At 39.7% G+C, this 22,920-nt stretch overlaps 1 protein-coding gene across 1 annotated transcript; it reads right to left on the bottom strand.

Annotated features, from left to right (window-relative positions):
- Window positions 1–245: 245 nt before the first annotated feature.
- On the bottom strand, window positions 246–10,849 carry LOC119885563 (uromodulin-like). The gene is made up of 10 exons (XM_038695641.1): window positions 10,702–10,849; window positions 9,313–9,403; window positions 9,085–9,147; window positions 7,431–7,633; window positions 5,566–5,703; window positions 3,865–4,055; window positions 3,529–3,674; window positions 2,936–3,181; window positions 2,090–2,252; window positions 246–1,078 (listed from the first exon to the last, which is right to left on the bottom strand). The coding sequence occupies exons 1-10, from the start codon at window positions 10,844–10,846 to the stop codon at window positions 986–988; spliced, it is 1,479 nt and encodes a 492-aa protein (XP_038551569.1). The 5' UTR covers window positions 10,847–10,849; the 3' UTR covers window positions 246–985.
- Between the last annotated feature and the right edge of the window lie 12,071 nt (window positions 10,850–22,920).

Below are 22,920 nucleotides of genomic sequence, written 5' to 3' on the forward strand. Positions count from 1 at the left end.
TGTTACCAAGTTTTAGGTTGTAAAGTATTGAACTTAACAGGTGGACGTATATGAGGGCAAATCATAACCTCTGTCTAAAGAAGGTCTCTGGCATCAGATGTGAATGTCTTCCTTGATTGTTTTCCAGTATTCCACTGACTCCTGGTTGATTATTTCAACCCCTAGCCAGTTTTCCCTTTTGTAAGTTTTGGTAAAAGCTACTAAGTAGGCTTGCTTGTTTTATGAAAATAAACTTGAAACAGGTGTGATGAGTTGTTTGATAAAGTTTATTTATTATAGCACCCTTCACAAATCAAGTCAAACTTTAGAAATAAAAAACAACAATAGTAACAGCATACAGTGTGTGAACACAGCGAAGTACTAAACCAAATCTGAGAAAAATCCTCTTTTGTCCAAAATATATATTTCTCTGCATTCCCCTTACTGTCTCTGGGCTTTAACTACAAGTTTATCTTTAACTGGTCTGAATAGATCAATCCGCTAATGTTCAGACTCCAATGCATTCCCTACGTCAAGCTGAAATCTAATGGTCACATGTTTTTGCAATCTGTGGAGACAGTGAGTTCTGTAAATATAAGATTCCCAGAGAACACTTGATATCTGCTAGTCTGATGCCTAAAATTATAGCGTCTCCCTATCAACCAGCCAAGAGCGATTGCTGAAAACTGCAGAGAGCATTCATACTTTTTGGGGTCTGATAGTGACACCGCGCATGAACTGTCTATAAGCTGTATCTCACCTGTTACCTGAATGAAGACTACTAAGAAAATCCCCTTTACAACTTGTAGAATGGAAAAGAAAACTTGTAGAAATTCAAAAGTCAGAATTCACCACACATCAACAGTATTAACCCAAAAAGTGGCACATTTTAACTGCACTTCATGTTTCCAAGTTGTTTAAAGGTCTTCAATGGAAGTGGATGGTCACCTTCACTGGTGATCTTCAGCCACCTTCAGCTCTGCTTATCAGAAGAGACGTTTATTACCTAACTACTCCAGGCCATGATGACGATGGCTTGGTTTTCATCTTCATGTTCAAACGTTGCAGATCTGCGTCTTCTACCATTTGGGCTGCAGATCTAGATTTGACAAGAGAGAAAGAGATAGTTTTGGGGGTTTCTCAGTCCACATTTAGAACCAACACTGATACATATATTTGTGGGAAGAAACAGCCAAAAGAAACAGTTTGTCATTAAATCTGATCCTTTTCCGGTGTGTAGCCAAACTAGTGAAGTGGCTCTATGGACGGCAATCTTGATTACTCAATCCCAGTCTCATACTTTAGTGATCCTCTGGTCTGGGTTTGATTTTTTCCCTGGTTTCAGCCCCTGAGCTCCAAATGAGGGAAATAGTAATGCTACGTGCACAAAGCCTGGCCCATAAAGAAATGGTTTTCGCAGTTTGGTCTGCGTAGATGGGATGATCAACGTCCGACCTCACTAATGCTCTTGTTGCTGTATGGGATCAATCATCTGCAGCCAACATCTGGTGGAAAGATTTCTTAGAAGGTTGTTATAGCAGCAGAATAATGGCCGTGGTTTTGGACTCGTATGTTCTGCTATTAGATGGGGGACAAATTAAAGGGAAAACCTGAATAAAAGAGTAAAGAAACATATCAAATGCAGATGCTTCCGTGTGTGTGGGCTCTCTGAATTGTTTGAAAATGATAATAAAATGAGTCACCAGCTCTCAACCCAGTTTAACACCTATAAAAGATTTTGGATCGATGTGCCAATTTTGTGTTGTCTGTGACTGTCTCTGATGCTATATGTCCTTTTGTTATGTAGGCTGTGTTTGTTTTCTGTCTATCTGCTATACTCATTTCTCTCAACAAAATACATCTTTATCTGAAAGACACTACTTGATTAAATAAAGATTGTATTAATAAATGAGGGAATATCTTGCAGAGGAAAGGTGTTCATCCCTCCAATACACTTCTAGCCATTAAGGATATCAAAGGCAGGTGAAGTTTACTGATCATGTTGTTATGAAAGCACAGCACCAGCCTGAAAGATCTGAAAGAGGATGTTCTGGTTTGACTCTTGTAGGGTGAATGGTTTGTGTCTGTGTGAGAATTCTTGGGAACATACCGGGGCGCAGGAGTTGTTCTGTTTGATACACAGATACAGTTTGCAGTGCAGGTAGACTTCCCCAGTTTTCCCACTGAACTTGAACATTTTGAAGGAGAAGTAGCTGGATGTTCCCTGTCCATTGCCCTCCATAATCACGGATTTGTCAGAAGGGTTACTACAGCTGTTTAGAAACAGAAATTCAGAAATTACCACCTGCAGACATTTCAGGTTCTATAGCATCTATCAGCATCAAACCCTCACATGAAACCTTTCAGATACCCAATGGAACCTATTTAGGTTTATCTTCCAACATTTGTAAGTAAGTAAATAGAATAACCCACCTCATGAGCACCAGTGGCACCAATTCAGAACTACCACTTTGATAAAAGCTTTAAATATTAATATGATATCCTTTAACTGAGAGTTTTGACTACCATATAGTATCTAATGCACTTCTGTCAGACAAATGTGTTTAAGTAATGACATGTCGTAACACATAAGTGGTGCACACCCACACCCTTTGGGGGGCAGCACAAATTGACAGCTTTTTGCCCCATTTGTCTTTTGAGATTTAGCATCTGGGAAGTTCTCTGACTCTCTTGACAAGTCTTTTAACAGCCCGCTGCTTTTCAGCAGCTGGGCAGGTGGAGTATGTTACATTTGGACAGAGACAAGCCAGCTGTTTCCCTCTTTTTCCAGTCTTTGTGCTGAGTTAAGTTATCAAGCTGGTGGTATCCTTCAGGGATCATTAACTGGTTGCATCCTGCCTGAAATCCAGAACTTTCTTTCTTACCAAAAGCCTCTCAGCTATCAGCACCAATGAATTTGATTATAAGGCTCTATAAATAAACCTCTATCTCTCACCCGTTGATGATGAGGTTGTACCTCAGACTCGATTTGGCTGATGGTTCGTTGGTTGCGAAACAGGAGTCCGTCACCAAAGCAATCCTTTGATCATCCGAGATGCCCACCTTCATCTCAAACCAGACCCTCTGGTTCAGGTGGAGCTCTGTATTTGAATTCACAGCTTGTGTACGGCCAGTGTCGGTGAAGGCCTTCATGGTCAGAGTGTAGTTACGATCTCCAGATGTAATATATGTTACTATACCGCTGCAGAATGAACATATACAAACACACATCAGCTGTCTTCTACTCACAAACTCCTAAAAATACCTCTAGAACTAGGTCCTCCCTCTTCTCAGAGTGTAACAAAACCTTAAGCTGAGTATCAATATTTTTAATTGTTTAATGTTCTTTGTTTTACTAATTCATGAGTCTCCTAATAGGATTCAGGTCATTTTGGGTTGATGGTTTAATATATATTCTACCTGGCCCACAGGGAGAGGAGGTATAATTCAATTAGGGGGAAAATCCATTCTATAATGCATACAACCACATTTTGTTTTTTGCAATATAGTGTGTCATGATATATTGTTGAATCTCTACCCAGCACACACCTGCTGTTACCGCCTTTGATTTTGATGCCCGTTGGGAAATTGATGTTTATTTCTGGAAAAACAAGGGGGCATGTGAGGTCCATCAATTCCTCATGTGTGGTCTCCAGTATGACACCATTCTTATAGATAATTTGGCTGTTGTCCATCTGCAAGGTCACAGGAAGCGAGATATTTATACTGCAAAAAACGTCTGCTTCAACTTGTTTTATCTGCCCTTTTTTTTAAACATTTAGTGTTGCTGACTGAGATTGAGCCTCACAGACCAGCAACATTTCAAGAACCCCATGGTGTCGCATGTTAGAATGATTAAAAACTACAGAGGAGAGAGACACCCACCCTGATCAACGTCCCACAGGATTTGGTCTTGGTGTCGAAGCCTAAGGTCACCATGTGGGTCTCATTGTCTATCTCACCTCTGCAGGTCTTGTCATAGAGGTGCAAGTCTGAGTAGAGGATGCCTTTGTCCTCCAGGAGACAACCCACCAGAGTAACTGACCGAGTGGTCTTATTGCAGACCACATTTTCACCTGAACACAAGGACACATGACAGAAAGTAAAACATACAGTACATGCAACAGTTGATGCAACCCCCCTCAAAAAGCCAATAATATTAAACAAATAAGCTGCAGTCAATACAGAGTACTACAATGGCCTATAACTGAGTTCATATTCGAGGGTCGCGGCCTAAACCTGTCTAAACTGTGCGCACGATAGTGGCTGATGGTGGAGAAGTGCAGCCATCCTGTCAGTCATGCAATGTGCAGCGTAGTTCAATAGGAAAGTAGGCTATGTTAATTTCAGTCTGTATATCTTTTTAATGTAAATAATATGCTAGTAGGTACTAATTACAATGAAAAATACATCATTTCTGATTCCCAGTAATGGTTGTTGATAAATTAATTAGAGACCCCCACAGATGCATGATTTTACTGCTTCCATGGAAGCTCAGACCCTCCTTATGGGAGCTGAGCTCCTACTGGCTCCCACGTAACTCGAACCCTGCTCTCTCCAGTCTGTCTGTCTTACTAACCCAGCTGGGCAGCGCATCTCTTGGTCTCTGGTTTGCTTGCCAGACTTTGTGCCTGAACAATGTTAGAATGAAATACAACTATTTATACGTTTGATCTGACATGCAGCCGTGATTACTGTAGTGTTATATTCAGATATCGACATAATTACATATTCATTTATTTTTTAAGGGAGACATGCAAAGTAAGGTTTTCGTTGTATGGTCTAAAGCCGTTGTGGTTTTTTTCACTGTTCTTATAACAATAAACTTGTTGAATCTTGAAAATTATTACTATTATTATTATTACTATTATGCAACTCCGAAAAAATAACCGCATCGCGCATGAATGTGCACATTAGTTTAGTGGGACCAGTCCAGACAATATAGGGGCCTTATGACACTCCTTATAGGCGTACATGATTTTAAACAAGAGAGTTATTATCTGTCTCTCAGTCAAGGTTTAGTTACAACTCTGTTGATTAGCGATATGGAAGAACATCTCTCAGTAAATAATATCTAATACGTATTCAGTCAACTCATAGTATAAATAGTATTTTACTTTTGACAATGTAATAATGGAAACCTGGGGTAGTCAGTTTGAAGATGTGTGTTTGCAGATTGGTCCCCAGTCAAAACAGACCTTATGAGGACTGAGTTACTGTGTAGAGGTACATTAAAATGAGCTGTGGATTTTGCTAGACAAGGTTTCCATTCAGGCTTACTAAAGAGACACACTGTTTAAAAGGAGGGAGGACTCTAGAGAGAGGACTACGGTGTCAGGTGTGACTGTACACCAATTCTAAAATGTCTACATGGCTCATGATTCAGGCAGGAGGGCCCCATAGCAGAATTTTGCTTAGGGCCCCAGGGACACCTGGCACTCGCTGTATTTTTGATGCAATAGGTAAAATGTCACAATTTTATGATTACGGTTGACTTAGTTCAGTTGTAGGCTAAGTAGAGATGGTTCAATTGAACAAATTAGAGGGTCTAAATATTGTGAATTTGTTGTGTTACAGCCGTCTTACCAAAAGTGTTTAAGGATCTGTATGTGGAGGCAAATATGGCCCGACAGTAGCAACGGGTTCCACCCTTGTTACTGTTCTCACCGCAGAACTCATGAGCACTGCAGAACCGGTCCTGACAGAAGGCTTGAGGGTCTGCAGCTACAGAGAGCAACAGAAAGACAGAGAGATGTAAAAGGCTGAGGGAAAACCACCAAAACACATAAAAGTAGAGCTTCCTCCTCCTTTTTGAAGTCCAACTGAAATTAAAGTTATTTAAATATAAATATCCTTCGTGTTTGTTTTTTACAAACTCCATTTCAAGAAAAGTTGAGATATTTTCCAAAATACATTAATCTGAGAGTTGTTAATTCCCATGAACCTTTATTTAACTAATTTCCATTGTGTTACATCACCTTTCCTTTTAATAATTCTTTCAACTCGTTTGGGAAGTGAAGATATTATAAGCACTGATGCACCTCCATACCATCACAGATACTGGCTTTTGCACCTTTCACTGATTTAAATCTGGATGGTTGTTTTCATCTTTGGCATAGAGAACTCAAAATCCGTTGTTCCCCCAAAAAACAAGCTGAAATGTCATCTGACCACAGCACACGGTTCCACTGTCTTTCAGCCCATCTAAGATGAGCCCAGAGAACTCGGCAGTGTTTCTGCATATAATTGATGTATGCACTTCTGGATGTAGATGCGGACTGTGTTAAGTGACAATATTTTTCCTAAGTACACCTGTCATAGAAGCATGACGGTTAATAAGCAGTGGGCTGAGGGCTAGAACACAGAGCACTGGTTTCCGACCTTGACCTTTACGCACTGAGATGTCTCCAAATTCCCTGAATCTTCTCAGAATTTTATGTAGGCTGCTGTTGATTTTGAAAAAGACCTAAATTCTCTGACATTTTACGTTGAAAGTTTTTCCCTTTGATTAAAAATTTTCTCACAAAAGGATGAGCCACGATGGCAGATGTTACTTTTACATCCAATCATGTTATCTTACAAACAGATGTTACTTGAATATTCTGGATATTATCTTATTTTAACTCTGTCCCAACTTTTATTGTGTGTTGCAGGCATGCAAATCTAACACTGATACTATTGAAAATATTCACAGATTTTTGTTTTTATTGCATTTTGGAAAATATCCCAGCTTTTCTGGAAATAGAGTTTGTAATTTGTGCACTTAATTAGTCAAAACTGTCATTACTTGATCAAGATGAATATCTTTTTACCAACACAGGTAGAATTTTGGTATGTATAAAGTTTTCAGCCATGCTAGCAGCATTGCTCTATGGATGGCAATGGTGGTCCACTATTGAAGACTCCACAGGCTGAAATATCTTTTTAGATATTGTCTCAGACATTTTTGGTTGTCAGACAATGAATCATGCTGAGTTTGGTGATCCCCTGAATTTTTCTACTTTTCTATTTGTGGTTTTTATTGAAATGTCTCGACAGCTATTGGATGTATTGTAATGAAATTTGTTGCAGACATTTATGGTCCCTAGTGGATGAATCCTACTGACTTGGGTGATCACTTAACTTTTCATCCAACGCCACCTTCCAGTCAAATGTAAATGTGTAGAGTACTTTTTAATGACTAAAGTCATGCAAAACCAATGACATTCCCATCAACCTCAGTTTGGTTTATGTTAAGTGCTTATTAGCAAATGTCATCATGCTTATACCTCCTAATATGCATTGTTACTGCTATCAGGTTAGCATGGTAATGTTAGCATTTAGCTCAAAGCACTGCTGTGCCCAGGTACATTCTCAATGAGCGCTGGCATGGCTGTAGAATTTGAGTGTAAGCCTATAAATCATCTCATCCCTTCTTTGCACAACTCTGTAACATTAATGGACATTCTTACAGCAGCTGGCATTTGACCTCCAGCTCTCCAGTTTGTCGTTGTTGTACAGGCTGCAGGCTCTGGCATAGACCTCCAGGAACTGACAGTTGAGACCGTCTACAGTAGGATATTTGCACAAAGTGTTGATGCAGGCAGTTACGTAGGGCTCTGGATCGATGTTGCTGTGACAGGCGGTAAAGGGCCCCTCCTTCAGGAGATTGCAGCTGGAGGCAGAGAAGGACACAAAGACAAATGTGAAATGTTCAGCTACAGTCAAAAGCACTTTCTGAACACCATTGCGTTATGTTGCCTTAAATCAGGTGTATACAGACCAACATGAAAAAACACATCCTCCTCTGGGCCCCAGCAAAAAACTGCAGGGTCATCTGGAAAAAAGGTTGAACTCGGCAATGCACTGGCAACATCATCTAGTTATGGATTGTGTTGGCCAATTAAAAAAGTGAAAATCTACAGTTTGCATGGTTTACCTGTCGATTAACGAGATGGAGGATAAAAACTTATTTTTCAATGTATTGGCCATTGTGTCTGATAAATCTATGGACTGATATTTATTGATTTTTGTCAGTAGAATCTGAATTTGAATAATTTAGACATGAATTTAAGCTGCTCATCTTGAATAATTGCACTAAAAACTGAATCTGATAAGCATAATTTGAAATTGAATTTATTAGTTTGAAGTTCCAATGTACTTGAAATTGTATGTAATGTTATGAAATTGAATTCAGTTGCAACTTAAACTGTATTTGAGCCTCACTAAAAACTCTTAATCTTCTTTCACTTTCAGTTCTCTCAATTCAAATTTGCTTCACTCATTTCTAATTTATGTATGAAGTATGCCCACTGTGCAAAAATGTCCTCACTACCAAGGACCTGTACTGGGAGCTTGTTTCAAACCAAGTGGGAACCTCAGGGTCTGATAAATGAAGCCAATGCAGAAGTGCCTTAAACCTGCCGTCTTTGTATAGATTTTGTAGTCAGCAGTATCACTCTCCTTTTCCCTAGTGTTTCTGTATGATCTCCCACTCCTTGACATTTTTGTTGTTCCCGTCTGTCTTCTCTGTGGCTGTTTCTATATGTAAGTGGGTGTGGTGGATCTGGCTCTCCTCTACCTTGTACTTACACCTGTGATTACCTGCAAACCTGAGGCTCATCTACACAAGCTGCCTGTTTATATACCACAGTTTCTTGTCTTCTTCAAAAAAGCATGATGTTCATTTTCTAAATTGTGGTACCGTTTAGAGTAAAATATATGGAAAAGCAGGCTATGCTTTAAGGCGTGGCTACATTGTGACTGACAAGTAGTTACATGGCGACCTGTCATGTGTAGTAATGGATATCCCTCCCTAGCTCCACCCTCTCATTCAAATATGGTCACTTCTGGTTCCAAAATACCAAGACGGTGACGCTGGGGCTATGTGACGTCTACTTCTTTGTGGTTCAAACTCATGGATATGTTACTCAGACTGGACTTCCTGGCATTTGTTTTTCACACTGTCTAAACACAGATTACGTGTTGTTACCTGAAACTGTGTCTCATACAGATTAGTATTACCTCAAACTGTCACCTCTGTTTCTGAAATAAAAAGGTGTATTATGTGAGTTAATGTGTGATGAGTTGTATGGAAAGAAGTGTTTCATGTGTGGCTCTGCTCACCGTTTAGTCGTTGTGTTGCAGTTGATCGTTCTGTCAGTAGTGTCCTCGTAGTGTGTCTCACAGCTTTAGGAGGCAACAAACACCAGAGGATAAAGACCATTTCCCTATTACTCCATAACCACACACATAAAGCACCCAACGAGGACCCCCACAGTATTTGTACAATGGATCACCAGCAGTAGCAAGGCAGAAGTCAGTGGGACATTCAGGTTGTGATGGAGTTCTCACCCGATGGTGCTGCTGTCAGAGAGCCTCGCTTTCCTGAAAGAGCTGGAGTTGCCACATAAACCGTCCACAGATGGAGCTTGTCCACTTGGTCCTGGTGAGTTTTAGGAGAGAATGTGAGTCTGATCAATAAAACAGCAGCACACTAAAGGACAGTATTCATTTATTCAACATGGTCAGAAATGAGGGTAATAATAATAAGGGTGACTGAGACTGGCAGCCACCTTGTCTGCGGCTGTTCACACACCGCATATAACAATGAATCTGTGTCTAATGGCACCATTGTCCTTGTGCTGTGAACTAGGTCCGTCACTTTTCATCAAAAACTACCATTTTGTCAGTGTATTATTGCCGCAGGCAGCACTTAGGATTCCAACATTTTTCTGTCTGTCGCGCCCTCTTGCCATAGGGACTAGGTTATAGTTGGTGCAAAATGGAGAAAACTAGAAAAACAAGCCAGGCTGAGTAGATAATCATGACACGTAATCATCTGAGAAGTGTGAAAGCAATTTGGATTTGACACTGTAGATGATTAAAACAGTGGTTAGAAGACTTCTGCTGGCTTTGTAAAATGTGACTGCCACTTACATTAATCATACCATGTATTTTAGGATAGGCTGTGTGGGTTTGAATTGATTTTCACCTGTTAGATCGGATTCGTTAAAAATAAATTTTTCTTGAAAAAGTGACAGGTCTATTGCAGACGAAACACAGAAGCGCAGAGAAAGGCCACTTCTGGAGCAGACAAATGCAGGAATAACCACACGATATGTCTCTTTTATCAAACTTTCACGATGGCTGAAAATGTGACAGTAGTTGTCAATCAAATCTAATCAAGCCACACCCACACAGTCCTAATTAAGCTTATTCATTCTGTTTTAAAATGTTAAACTCTTACTGGATAATAAATCATGATTTTATTTTCTGAAGGTTTTATGGCTCTTATCTGGTCATCAGTCTTTATTGTTATAAAAACATTAAGGTTTCAGGGGCTTTAAGACGTCCTGACCCATCTACCTGACACCTTATAAACGTCACAAACTTAGCACCGCCGACAAAGGCAAGTTGTTCCTCCAATTAGGGAAATAGCCATAGACAAAAAAGATGTGACCAGTGATTCAGAGGTTGTGGACCTCACCCTTTGATGAGGTCATCTCAAAGTCAGCCAGTCCTTTCACAGACACGTAAAATGTAGCCTACAGAGGTGTACAAATTTGTGGAAAAACTTTTTCACACTCATCACAGGCAATTGTCAGACTTTTCTTTTGTTAAGACAAAACTGGTTTGTTAAATACAAGAACAGAATACTCTATTTTGTTTTGTCTCTGAGTACTCCAACATCTATCCAACACTGCAGTCTCTTCCCATATTTATCCATTGAGTGACTTGTACCTTTAATGTCTATCTGTGCAGTGTAGCCATCAAAGAAGACAGTCATCATGTAGTTCAAGTGTGACATCTTGGCTGTCACTCCAGTCAGGTCCTTAGAGAGCTCCACACCGTGAACCAGCTGAGCTGTGGCGTTGACCTTCATCATTATGTTGTCCAGCTGCATCACAGCAGAGGGAAAAAGTCTATATATATATATATATATGTGTGTGTGTGTGTGTGTGTGTGTGTTCAGCTACTCCTACTGCCATACACAGTAAAAGCATTAGAGCTACAAGCTTTAAGTTCTGAGGAATTATTGTCTGAAATAGGTTTGTCATTCTCCATGACTCCAACTTTTTGTTTTTTATAAGACTACAAAAAGGCTTGGCTAGTTAGACTTCTCTTCAGGAAAGTGTGTGCTTATTTAGACCAATTTTATTTTAAGCAAAATCTATGAATTCCAGTGGAATAGGCATGATATGTGGATTCAACTGTAGGGGTGTGGTAAAGACGATCCTCTACTGACTTTTTACAGCTGTAAACTGTAGCACACTAGGTAGCTTACCTGAACTCTCCCGCCTTGTTCCAGATTAATATGAACACCTGGTTCATCCAGAGACAAGATCACACTGTCCAAAAAACTAACGTCTTTACGCCGTCGTTCCTGGAATGTCGCGAGAACCTGGAAACCTGGGATTGATGGGGTTTTCATCAGAGTGTACACACACCGATCCTGGACAGAGTTAACGTCGCCGAGGATATCAATGACAGTGGGGCCGGTTACACTGCACAGGATGCACCTGGTGTGGGATGGAGGTGGGGGGCAGATATGAGAACAAAATAACATTGTGAGCATAAGCACAGATTTGTTAAAGACTGGTGGTTTTACTTTGATACACACAAAGTGAAAGCACTGCTGAAACAAGACTAAGAGTCTACAGCCGTGCTAGCAGACATAATGTTTACCATGTTCACTATCTAATTTTTACAGATTAGCAATAAACACAAAGGACCGATGCGGCTGATGGGAATTGTCATTGTTTGGCCTTGATGATAAGATTTAATTTACATCAGTTGCTTAACTCTTTTCATAGAATTATCTGTCAAATACGAAGGAAACATATTTACTGCTCATCTCCCTGGCAAAGCTCATTGGAGCCACAGGTACTTAAATGGAGGACTGTAGTCAGGTAGAGCAGCAAGCGAAGCATGTTGGAGGTGACCAGTCAGAGATCTGGAAGAGACAAAATCACAATCATCAGAATGGACCTTTTTGAATACATATGCTGAAACACATAAAGATCCACCCCAGTTGTCAGTGAGTCTAGACAGTGAGGCAAGAAACGAACATACAACCACAAATACAAGTTTAGACAAAGATATTATATACAGACAAATAGCATACATTGATACATACTACTTGCCTACAGTGTATCTCTAGAGTTTTTGTCTTCCTTTTGATGGCACTACATAATAAGGTGCGATCCATCAATTAGTTGACGAGCTGATTCAAGTGTCCCAGTAAGACTATGACAGTGAGTCAGCATGAACAATACCAGGACTCCAAAACTGAAGTACCTAAATGAAATTCAGCCATTATTCATTTACTATTTTATCATTTTGTTATTATAAATTTCAACATTTCTGCTGTGAAAGAAGCCGTTAGAGAAAACACATATATACTGTATATATAAACCTTTATTTAAACAGGAAAAGTCCCATTGAGACACAGTCTCTTTTACAAGGGAGTCCTATGTAGCACAAGTAAAACACAATTTTTCAACTATGAGTTGAAAAACACTACATTACATAAATTACAATACAATACAAATTTATACGTTTACAAGATATTTACATAGACAAAAATGCAATGAATTTAAATAAAATTAAACAAAGAGATCTACCTATTGTTAATTAAAAACAAGTGCATATGTCCGTGAGAGTGTCTGATTCTTTTTTTAAAAGCAGCTAAGGAAATTGGCACACCAATCTTAAGCTTAAACTGGAAGTTTATTCCAGGACGAAGGGCCATAGTAAGACAGACTCCTCTTTCCTGCATCTGTCCTCATTCTTGGTAAGTATTTATAAGTATCAACAAGTTCAATGGCTTCATCTTGCAATGTGTTAATAGCAAGAGCTGTGACTTTAGTATTAAACATCCTCCTATTGCTTTGTGCTCACGAATATTTGGCTATGCTGTAATCATTGTGTCACTTCTTCATGTTTCTTATTCATAAAGGCTGTAAACCTGTTTATTCATTCTGTCAGTCTACGGTTGTGCACATATTGAGCAGATTACATTTTCTCATGCATTCTCTGCATTTAACAGCTCCTCTACGTTTTTCTTTGCGGATCCTACATATACAATAATTATAGGTGTCATTTACACTGGGGACGCTGGGGACATGTCCCCGTCACTTTATGAAATGGCTGATTTTGTCCCCATCACTTTTTGAAAGCATAATTTGTTAAATATGTTCTGAAAAATTGCTCGCAACAATAAATGTTAAATAACAAATTAAAGTGCTTTGAGAAATAAATGTGCCATGTCCAAGTAAGTAAAAAAAGCTTTTTTCTGCATTATATTCCATTCCATTATATTTTTATATTTTGAATTGTCACCTGCCACCTGAATCTTGTGTTTCTCTTCATATAAATAGACATTTATACCATACATTGGTGCAGGAAATGTCTCCTGAATGCAGTAAATTAAGTAAAGTAAATTAATTTAATGCTCAAAATCTCAGAACCCCCACCCCTACTCACATATTTCAGCATCGAATATTTCTTCACAATACCGGTAAAATATCTTCTCATCTTGTTCTTGTGACCAAAGTCTTTCATCGCACCCATGATCTCAGACCTTTTGTCCCCACCACTTTTCAACACAAAGTGACGCCCTTGACCATAATGCAACTTATTAGCATCTTTTTATTAATTCATCTGCCTGCAAAACATCCACATGCTTAGTAGAACGCCAAGGTGTCTTGCAGTGATTTAAGTAGATCACTTCTCCTAAACTGATCATAAGACAAGATACCACCTCCACACTTCATCATTATTATTAATGTATCAAACTAGTGGAGTTCACCTTTTAAGACAGATGCACTTTTGTCTTTTTTTGAAGACATGGGGCTTAGTTTGGCTTGTGCTTGCAGGATTTGCTGCCAACTGAGGATGTACACAATCACAGCTCTCCTCTGAGTGGCTTCTTTTTACAAATTCAAGCCTCTGCTTTTTCCAAAGGGGTTTCCAGTTTTCCTTTGGCTGTCTTGCAGTGTGTTTAAAGAAGCAGAGGACTACTGAAGATATGCAGAAAAAGATGGAAGCGTCGTTGTCTTACCCTAAGAAAGATGAATTGATGCCGATGTCTCAGAGGATTTGTCTTATTCCTCCGTCAGTGTGATGGACTGTGCTCTCTCTCTCACACCTCTCTCTTTTTTGTGCCTCCTGGTTGACAATTGTGTGACTGGTTGATGAAATGTCCACTTTTATCCTCTTGGCTTTGTTCTTCCTCAACTGGTTTTGTCACGTTTATACCGCATGTTACAGAAGAATGTGCGCTGGGTGGGGATAGTTGACTGCGGTGGCTCTGAAGTTCAGAACAGTTTCACAAAAAACAGAAACAAAATATAAAATGTATAAACATAACAAATACAAAATCATATTATTATATTTCTGTTTTTGTATGGATTTAACAAACAAGACATCCTTTATAGATGTTGCAAGGTGTAATTTGGAACTTTTTAACCTATTTTTTTTATTACTTAATCAAATGTATTATTACCACTATTATAATCATCATGGGTTGGGAAGGGATCAGATGGGGAGGGGGCATACAGTTGTTTGATCTTGGTGGAACTTTTGCGTAGTTAAAAATGTATTTCATGAGTTTTAATGCTCAGGTATGCAAACTGTATGAATGGTCTTGAATGTAACTGAACAAGAAATACTTGACATAAAAGTTCTTTTATTGTTGTGAGTGATGCGTTTTACCTCCAGGGAAGAACAGACGGAAGGTTTCACTTGTGAAGGAGGTTTAGACAGGATGTATTTAAAGCAACCAGTTTGTTCCCTGTCAACCTGCCTGCCTTCTGGTTTGCCTGCTTTTACCTGTAATTTATGGAATTATTTACCTATTTTTCTGCATGTGGGTCCAACCCTAGGAGAGTTGGAAGTAATAATACTTAAATGATGAAAATGCATGTGAATTGAAAAATAAAGGGGTAAAAATGGAAGTCAAATGAATAATATAGTGATAAATGATCACTGATTGATTTAATTAAAACAGTTGTTATAGGATTAAAACAGAACCACGTTTCTTCATTTTTATGAGCAAGGCACTTACTGTGCTTTCAGACCAAAAGCGAAGCGAGCGTCTGGGGCGGTGAGTTTACATACAAAGTTTTGGTCTGGAAGCACCATTAGGATAAAAGCGTCAGCTTACTGAATAAATGTAATGTAAACTGTCAACTTATGTGATAAACTTGATTTATCATTCACAACACATGACATTTACCGTTTAGGCCTACTGTATTTGCAGGGCTCTCAAGTCTCCCGCATTCACCGTGAGACACATGACTTCCTTGATGTTGTCCCGCTATATTCAATTAATGGACGATAATTTTGTGCTGAGTTCATAGTTTTCTCTGTACCCTACTAAAGGCCAGAGCCGTTAAGCAGATTATAAATTAAAAATGTGTTGTTTCCAGTGTTGGGGAGTGTAGCCAAATGCGTGCTAAATTACTGATGCAGTCAAAAACTCTCCAACCTCTTTGCAACCACAAGCTTTGGCTTTTTTAGCCAGTGGTGAGTAACATAAGCCTATTCAGATGCAAAAAAAAAAAAAATACCAATACCTCACAGTAACAATACTCTGCAAGTACTGCATTGAAAAAGTTAAGTAAAAGTATTGTTATAACCTGGCTCAAAAGGCCACAATAAAAGGAGACACACCATGGTAGAAGTTTAACAGAATGTGTTTATTGAAACCAAAATTACCCAAATTAAGGCTGGTGCCAAAGTAAAGGTGAACAAGTATGGGGTATATGCATCAGTGGTTTCAGTCAGGTCAGGATGATGGATGCATGGAAAGTGTGTGTGAGGGTGTTGTAATGTGCAACAAATAATAACTATCAACTAAAACAGGTTGAAGGTTGAAGGTGGAACCTGTGGAGGGAAACAGATTGTGGCAAGTTAGCAGAGAGGTCCGTCCATCCATCCCTCCCCAGCCCAGCAGCGACCTCAGCCCCCATCCACATTACTGTGTTTTCGAATTAAAACGAAGACCTTTTGCTACGTTCGCACCTCCCGTCCAGACTACAACGATGAAGACCTAAAACAGAGAAGTTTGGAAACGCTGCCGACCCCATTTTGCGTTTCAAAACTCTGGAGGGTGTTTTAGTGAAGATGGGCCAAAACAGAGGACTCTCTAATTGGGTCTTGCAAAGCAGAAACACGATGCTGCTGACTGGGTTTTTGACATCATCATCATACCCTGCAAATAACATTCATCTGCCTACACTTGTACTGTGCATGCCGGCGTATTGCAACAACTCCCAGTCTGTCTGACGCCACACTCCCTTGTCACATTCAGTAACAGTGCCAGCTCATTATTGATCCATATGCAAAAAAAATAAATAAACAAACACACACCACAACTGCTCTGATGCTTAATCTGTATTTATTTATTCTTTCGCCAAATCTTATGTAACTACGGAATAGACCATCTGCTTCATGTTTACACTGGCACGCGCATGCCCAGTGTACCTGAACAGGTCCTAGTGTCAGGTCGGAAATAAGGACCGGCCGGGCCAGTAAAAGACCTGGTCCCTACCCTAACCAACGTAATAAACTCAATAAAATTACTCTATTAGATTTCTTCTTTAGTCAAAAACTGCGTAGTCAAAAACTTCACTGGAGATGGTCAAGAGTCGGTGCAAAAGAGTTTATTCCAATAAAGGACCGATAAACCCGAGCAACATCCCTGCAGGTCTCAGGATGGAACCGAGTTGGTGGTCAGCGAACATCGCCTTATATTCACCTTAAGCTCCACCTTGTCTCCTCCCTTCAGGTGGGCGTTACATCTTAACTCCTCCTTATCTCCTCCTTCTAGGTGGGCGTTACTCCTTAACTCCACCTATGGTGTTCGCTGACCACTCCTCCCCTTTGGTGGATTTCCTATCCTCTACTGCCATCTAGTGGCCTTTTTCCTTGTACTGTTTTACCAAATTAACCCTTTCATTAATGTTACAATTTCCACTTTTTAACTATTATTACATGTAATTATTGTTACCATTTATCTCTCTTTATATTTTTTACATTACTGGATTAGAAATCCACCAATATGTTTCAACTTCAGTCCCACTGTATTTTTTTAAAAGTTACACAGGCATAGTTTGACACCATTAAAACTTAAACACTTACAATCGTATTTTTTAAAAGAATTAATAAGGAATAACATATCTAATACATATATAACGTGATTCAATGAACAAATACATGATTTAACAATGCCAACCATGAGGGTGCTTTGTCTCATACAAGTTAACTTTCGGCAGCGCAAAGCTTGGTTTCATGCAGTACCTAGCCGTACCAGGCGCCATAAATCACAACATGTCATGATCTCATTCTTGGCTTCAGTTCGCGATGATCTCAGCCCTGGCGTACGTGACTTACTGCAGGTGCCTTGCTTCTATTGAGTGGGTTACGGTTGGCTAGGTTTTGCCTGCGCGGCCTGAGCAGCTTCTCTGCTCATGTAGGCATTACATTACATTAAAAAGCACACGTTCACAGAGAATAAGAATAATATATGATAAACACACAGAGTATAAGAATAAAATATGAGTTTGAACACACTCATTAAACACTCAGTAGTTAAACACTCAGTAGTTAAACTTTACACTATAAAATAACACTTTAAATGATGACAATGTAGACCACCATTGCTCTAGTAATTAATGATAACAATTTAGGCTATAATGCTCCAAAATAATTCACAACACTAGCTGTGTGTTTTCAGTCGTTTTAATGTAGATGGAGATCAACTCCAAAACGCAGCAGAAATGCTGGTGTGGACGGTCGTATTCGTTTTAATTCTCCGTTTGTAAACTAAAACGGAGTAGTGTGGATGGGGCCTCAGAATGAGAAGCGTTAAATACTCTACAGGGCAATTAGTCCAGAGTTACTGCAATCAGCTATTCCTCTACAAGGAAGAGAGAAAGAGATAGGCCACACCCACACATGACCCCACAGGGCGTCACCCCCCTTAAAACAGGGGCCCCAAAAGGGGAACCCCAAATCTACTACCTACAAGTACACAATAAAAGCAAGAACACGTTACAGAACACACTCTGGCTGACCTCAAGTAAACCAGAGAAAATTACAAAACTCAGCTTTGGAGATCACAACATTGTCCTTGCTTCTGACATAGGCAAATTCATGCCCGAACTACACTAACAGATCCGGTTCTGCAGAACACAAAATGAGGAATACCGACAACTGGAAAGTTGAGGTCAAATGGCGTGTTTGATTTGACATGGGAAGTCGGAATTTCTGAGTTCCCAGTTGGAACTTTCAACTGAAACTCAGGACAACCGCACTACCCCGACTTCGTGATCCAAGATGTCTGTCGGGGTATCAACAGTTAATGAAAGCTGCAGTTTATACTGTTTATTAGCACTTCTGTGAACTTGTGACTCAAATGTTCGTACACAAAGTGCTGTCCAGCTGCTGTCTGTGGACGTGTTGCTACAGTGTTTAGTGTGAGTAAATACCGCACAATACGTTTTTTTTAATCCACCGGTGTATCAATAGCTAACCTGGCTAGTTGTAAACAAACAGCTGGCCGAGCGAGGTTTTCCGACTTGTTAACTGGAACGCCGTCAACTCGGGTGTGACGTCATTTCCAGCTCCGACCTCCGAGGTAAATTGAACGCAGCAATAGCCCCGACCCAAAGTTCACATGAAAATGAGCACCCGAAGCTCATCCCAAACGAACAAGTTGGCCTTCTGCTAGACATGATATACCACAATTCCAGCAACTAAATACACACAAAACTGGAACTATCACAAAAGTGCTAAATCAAAATAGCACACCAACATTTCCCCCAAACAGAGGCTCACTAGCCAACCAAGTCGTCCCAAGACGCACAGCACAAGGAAACAAAGCTACAACCAGACTCATACTAACCAAACAAAGCATGAGCCAAGCGCCTAATGTATATTACCAAAACTAGCAGGCCAAGTCACAGACGCTAACCTGGATGGTTTACTTTCTCAGTGCCAATGTTTTAGTTCACCAACCAGACCAAAATCTATAATAAACCTCAGGATACTTAGACACGCAAGGTTTAAAGGAAATTTAGTAGTACATCATTTAAGATTAGACAAAGCACTGATTTACAGTTTCAACCGTCCCTGTTGGTAACACCCTCACAGAAACAGGCTCTGCCACAACAAGTTTACTTGACTGCAAGACCCCCTGCTCAACCAAAGATGACAAGGTAATATTTTTAATGTCATCCGTACCACTCACTAACACCATAATGCTCTGTGTTCCTGACTAGTAGCTCTCTCTTAAAGCCACTGGTAAATGCCACCATAGGCGCACCAAAAAACAAAGTCAAAGAAGCCACAACAATAACTTACTAGACAGTAATGTCAACTGCAGATATGGGCAAATCACAACCCCAACAGGAACACTTCCCCGTAACTGCCTAGTTAAAGAAGTGGTATTATGCTTGTTGGCTTTTCCCCTCTCCTTTATTGAGTTATATCTTTTTTGTGCATGTTACAGGAAAAAGCCCAAAGTCCAGCCCAAAGGGAGTTCCCATCTCCCACAGAAAGCTCTGCTCTGAACCGCTTGAAAACAGCTCATTTGTAGTCCAGCCCTTCACTTCCTTTACTTGTGACATCACAATGAAAACGCATCATAAAGCTTGCCAAGCAGCTAGCGGGGTCAGGGTCATTGTAGAAATGTTGTACCTGTACCTGCTTCCAGGTACTTTTTTTGTTATATCACCTCACCTCCGTTGAGGTTCCAAGCGAGCTGAGGGATACTAAAATGTAACGTGAAAACACAACAGACTGCTGATTGATCAGAGAGATTATTCACTATTCACTGCATCATCATTGCTGCACCAGACAGAGGCCAGCAACAGAAAGTTTTATATTTTACAGTTTTCGTATGGAATTTCATCACTAAATCCACTTCTGAGAAGGTGAGAAATCAGCTGTGTAGATTTTGAATATTGACAGTTTTACGAGAAGTGATGGCGGAACAAAAATGTGCTTGAATATTTTCAGAGTTGAGGAGCTCCGCGAGTGGCTGCGAGGGAAGCCTGTACCAACCCGCAGGAGGAGCGTGAGGCCGGCCAGCCGCCCGCTCACAGAACCCTCTGCTCCCGCCATCACACAGACCGCTGCAGCAACAACGGCAACACAGCTGGAAGGTTTTCATACCGCTTATCTGTCTTTAAATTCTGCGGAATGTTGAAACGTTTTAACCATAGAAATATTTTAAGAGCTGGTGTGTGTGTCGCATTGAACATTACGTCGCGGCAGTTGTGTGTGGCATCGCTATGACGACAAGCTACGTACTATCTCTGGGTACTACCTGCAATGGAAAACGGAGCAGGGCCGAGTAGAGTCGAGTCGATCGATTTGCGCTATGGTAGCATTTTCAGCACACAAAAACCTTACACCAGTCAGGCACTAAGGCTCCCACGAAAACCCAGTTCACCTGATGCATCTCCCAAGACAAAGCACAAAACCAGCACACAGCTGCACCAAATAACTAATCAGCAGTGCACCACGATCCTGATGCACCAAACCAGTTTTTACTGCACTAACTTTTAGACGAGCCCCCATTTGTAAGTAGGCTATAAGTAGGAAAATGTAGAAGTAGCCAATTAAAAATAAAAGTAGCCAAAGCAGAAAAAAAATGTCCAATATGACTGTATATTGTTATATATTATATCATCAGATTATTATTCCTCATGCATTAGTGAGGTTGAACTATTTTGTATCAGACTGCAATTAATGATTATTTTTATTTAAATTATTTCTCCATTAATCGATTGTAATAGATTCTGAAAATAGTTAGAAATGTTCTTACAGTTCCCTAAGTGACACCTTCACAATGCTTGTTTTGTCAGTCCAAACCTCAAAATGATTAAAAATACATTAAAATAATCAAGTAAAAGCAGCAGAAGCTGGAACCATGAAATGTTTTACATGAAAAATGACTAATACCAAAACATTTGCCAATTACATTTCTGTGAATTAGCCTAACTGATGTAGTTCTACTAGCTGGACTTGTATAAACTGCTAAGTACTTTAATTTATATCAAAACATCCTATTTTTTAACTCTTCATACATTTTGTGTGTAAAAAGCTTGTTTTTTTAAAGCAACTAGTAACTGAAGCTGTCAGATAAAGTAAAAAGTACAGTATTTCCTTTGAGATGTGGTGAAGTAGAAAGTGGCATGAAAAGAAAATACTCAAGTTCAGTACAAATACCTTGTGTAGGGGAGCACGGGGCACAACTAACACGGGGCACGATTGTATGTAGCTGCACAGGGTCGAGCAGGTTGTGTTTCAGGTCAGTTTATCAAAGAGCCAGCAGACAGTCTCTCACCAATTTTTAGAGATATTGGACTCTGTATCATACTTATCTTTTGATTACTGAGCTGTGTGTGTAAGCCACAGAATCCAGTCATGGATTACCTTAATAACCGTCTTTTTACCTAAAACGTGGTACAGTTTTGAAACACCTGACTAACTACTTGCAAGTATTAATCAGGCTTAAAGACACACTAACCAGAGCAGGGTTAGTTGTAACTCTGCGGGACAACTAACCCCTGTCAATATTTATATATATTTTGATGCGTGGATAAAATCCATCTATCCATTGGTACATCCATTTGAATATAAATCCTTGATAGACCATGATTTAGATGAAAAGACATCTCTCTTTCTTTTTATGATATATATTATCATGGATGGAAAGAGATAATATATACAAATATCTATTTATCGACTCATGATGGATGGTTGGTTGAGGGTTAGATGGATGTGTGGAAATCTATCTGTCATATATGGATCCATGAACAGTTCACCTATAATATGTAGATATAATTTAATCAGATAGAATAGTTTTGAATGAACAGACTTTTCTAGCAAGTTTTACAAGTAACCCCTTGTTTGTTACAACTAACCCCCCCATGGGGTAAGTTGTAACATTTCACTCCCTTGACATTCAGTGCAATTGTACAACAATGGTGTTCATTCGCAGCAGAGATGTGTGTGTTGCTTGTATAAAAATCTGATTAATCAAACTCAAATATTTTTTAGTTATTTAGTCCAAAACAAAATGTGTTAGGTTGTGCCCCACTTTCCCCTACTGAAGTACTTTGTTACAGTCCATTACTGGGCTTAGCTTTGGCTACCTGAAACTAAGGAAAGGACTGGAGATGTTTGTGAAAATGTGGGACATTTATGCAGCAAAACTAAAAACTGTAGTTATAAACGTGACAGGATAGACTGAGGAAACTCTACAGAGGAAACAAAATACAACTTTTAGCTTTGGCGCACAGAAGCCGTTGGCATGGTTACTATGCACAGAGCGCCTGCCGTTTACTGGCAGAGCGATTGTCTCTCTGTCTGTTCACATGAGAAGCGTAGAGTGACCCCACGTGGCCAAGTGACTACGCAGGTGGAGTGTTGCTTCCAGTGTGACCTTAAAACAATAGTAAGGCACTAAATACCAAATAACAGTTGGGTGTTGTGAATGATGAATGGTTTATTACATTTGTCACATCAGTCGACAATTTATTAGTCACCTTTTTCAAGTCAGCTCAATTTTTGACAGCTGTTTTTCAATTCACAGGCCTCCACCTCCATTTTATTATTTACTTTTTGTTAGAGACTACTTTAAATGACAAATGCTAATATTGAGTTTTGAATGATGATTGATTTAGTATTTTTATATTTGTCATTCCTAACGTTTCATCTATTTTTTCTTGTGGCGGAATTGGCCTTCCATACAGACGACAGCGCAACACAGGATGCAACCCCGTGTCCTTGGATTAAAAAAATAAAAAATTGTTTCACTCTTGAGTTTTGTCCCGCCTCCGTCTCCGCTGAACCGCTGTGATTGGCTGCGTGTTATGACGAGTTCCGACCGACGCGTAAACTACAGCTGTGATTGGTTGAAATCTCCTGACCTCGACAGAGTCT

This window comes from Micropterus salmoides, unplaced genomic scaffold (assembly GCF_014851395.1).
Source record: "Micropterus salmoides isolate LMB-PRFRI ecotype aquatic unplaced genomic scaffold, ASM1485139v1 Ms_hic_scaffold_4, whole genome shotgun sequence".
NCBI lineage: Eukaryota > Metazoa > Chordata > Actinopteri > Centrarchiformes > Centrarchidae > Micropterus > Micropterus salmoides.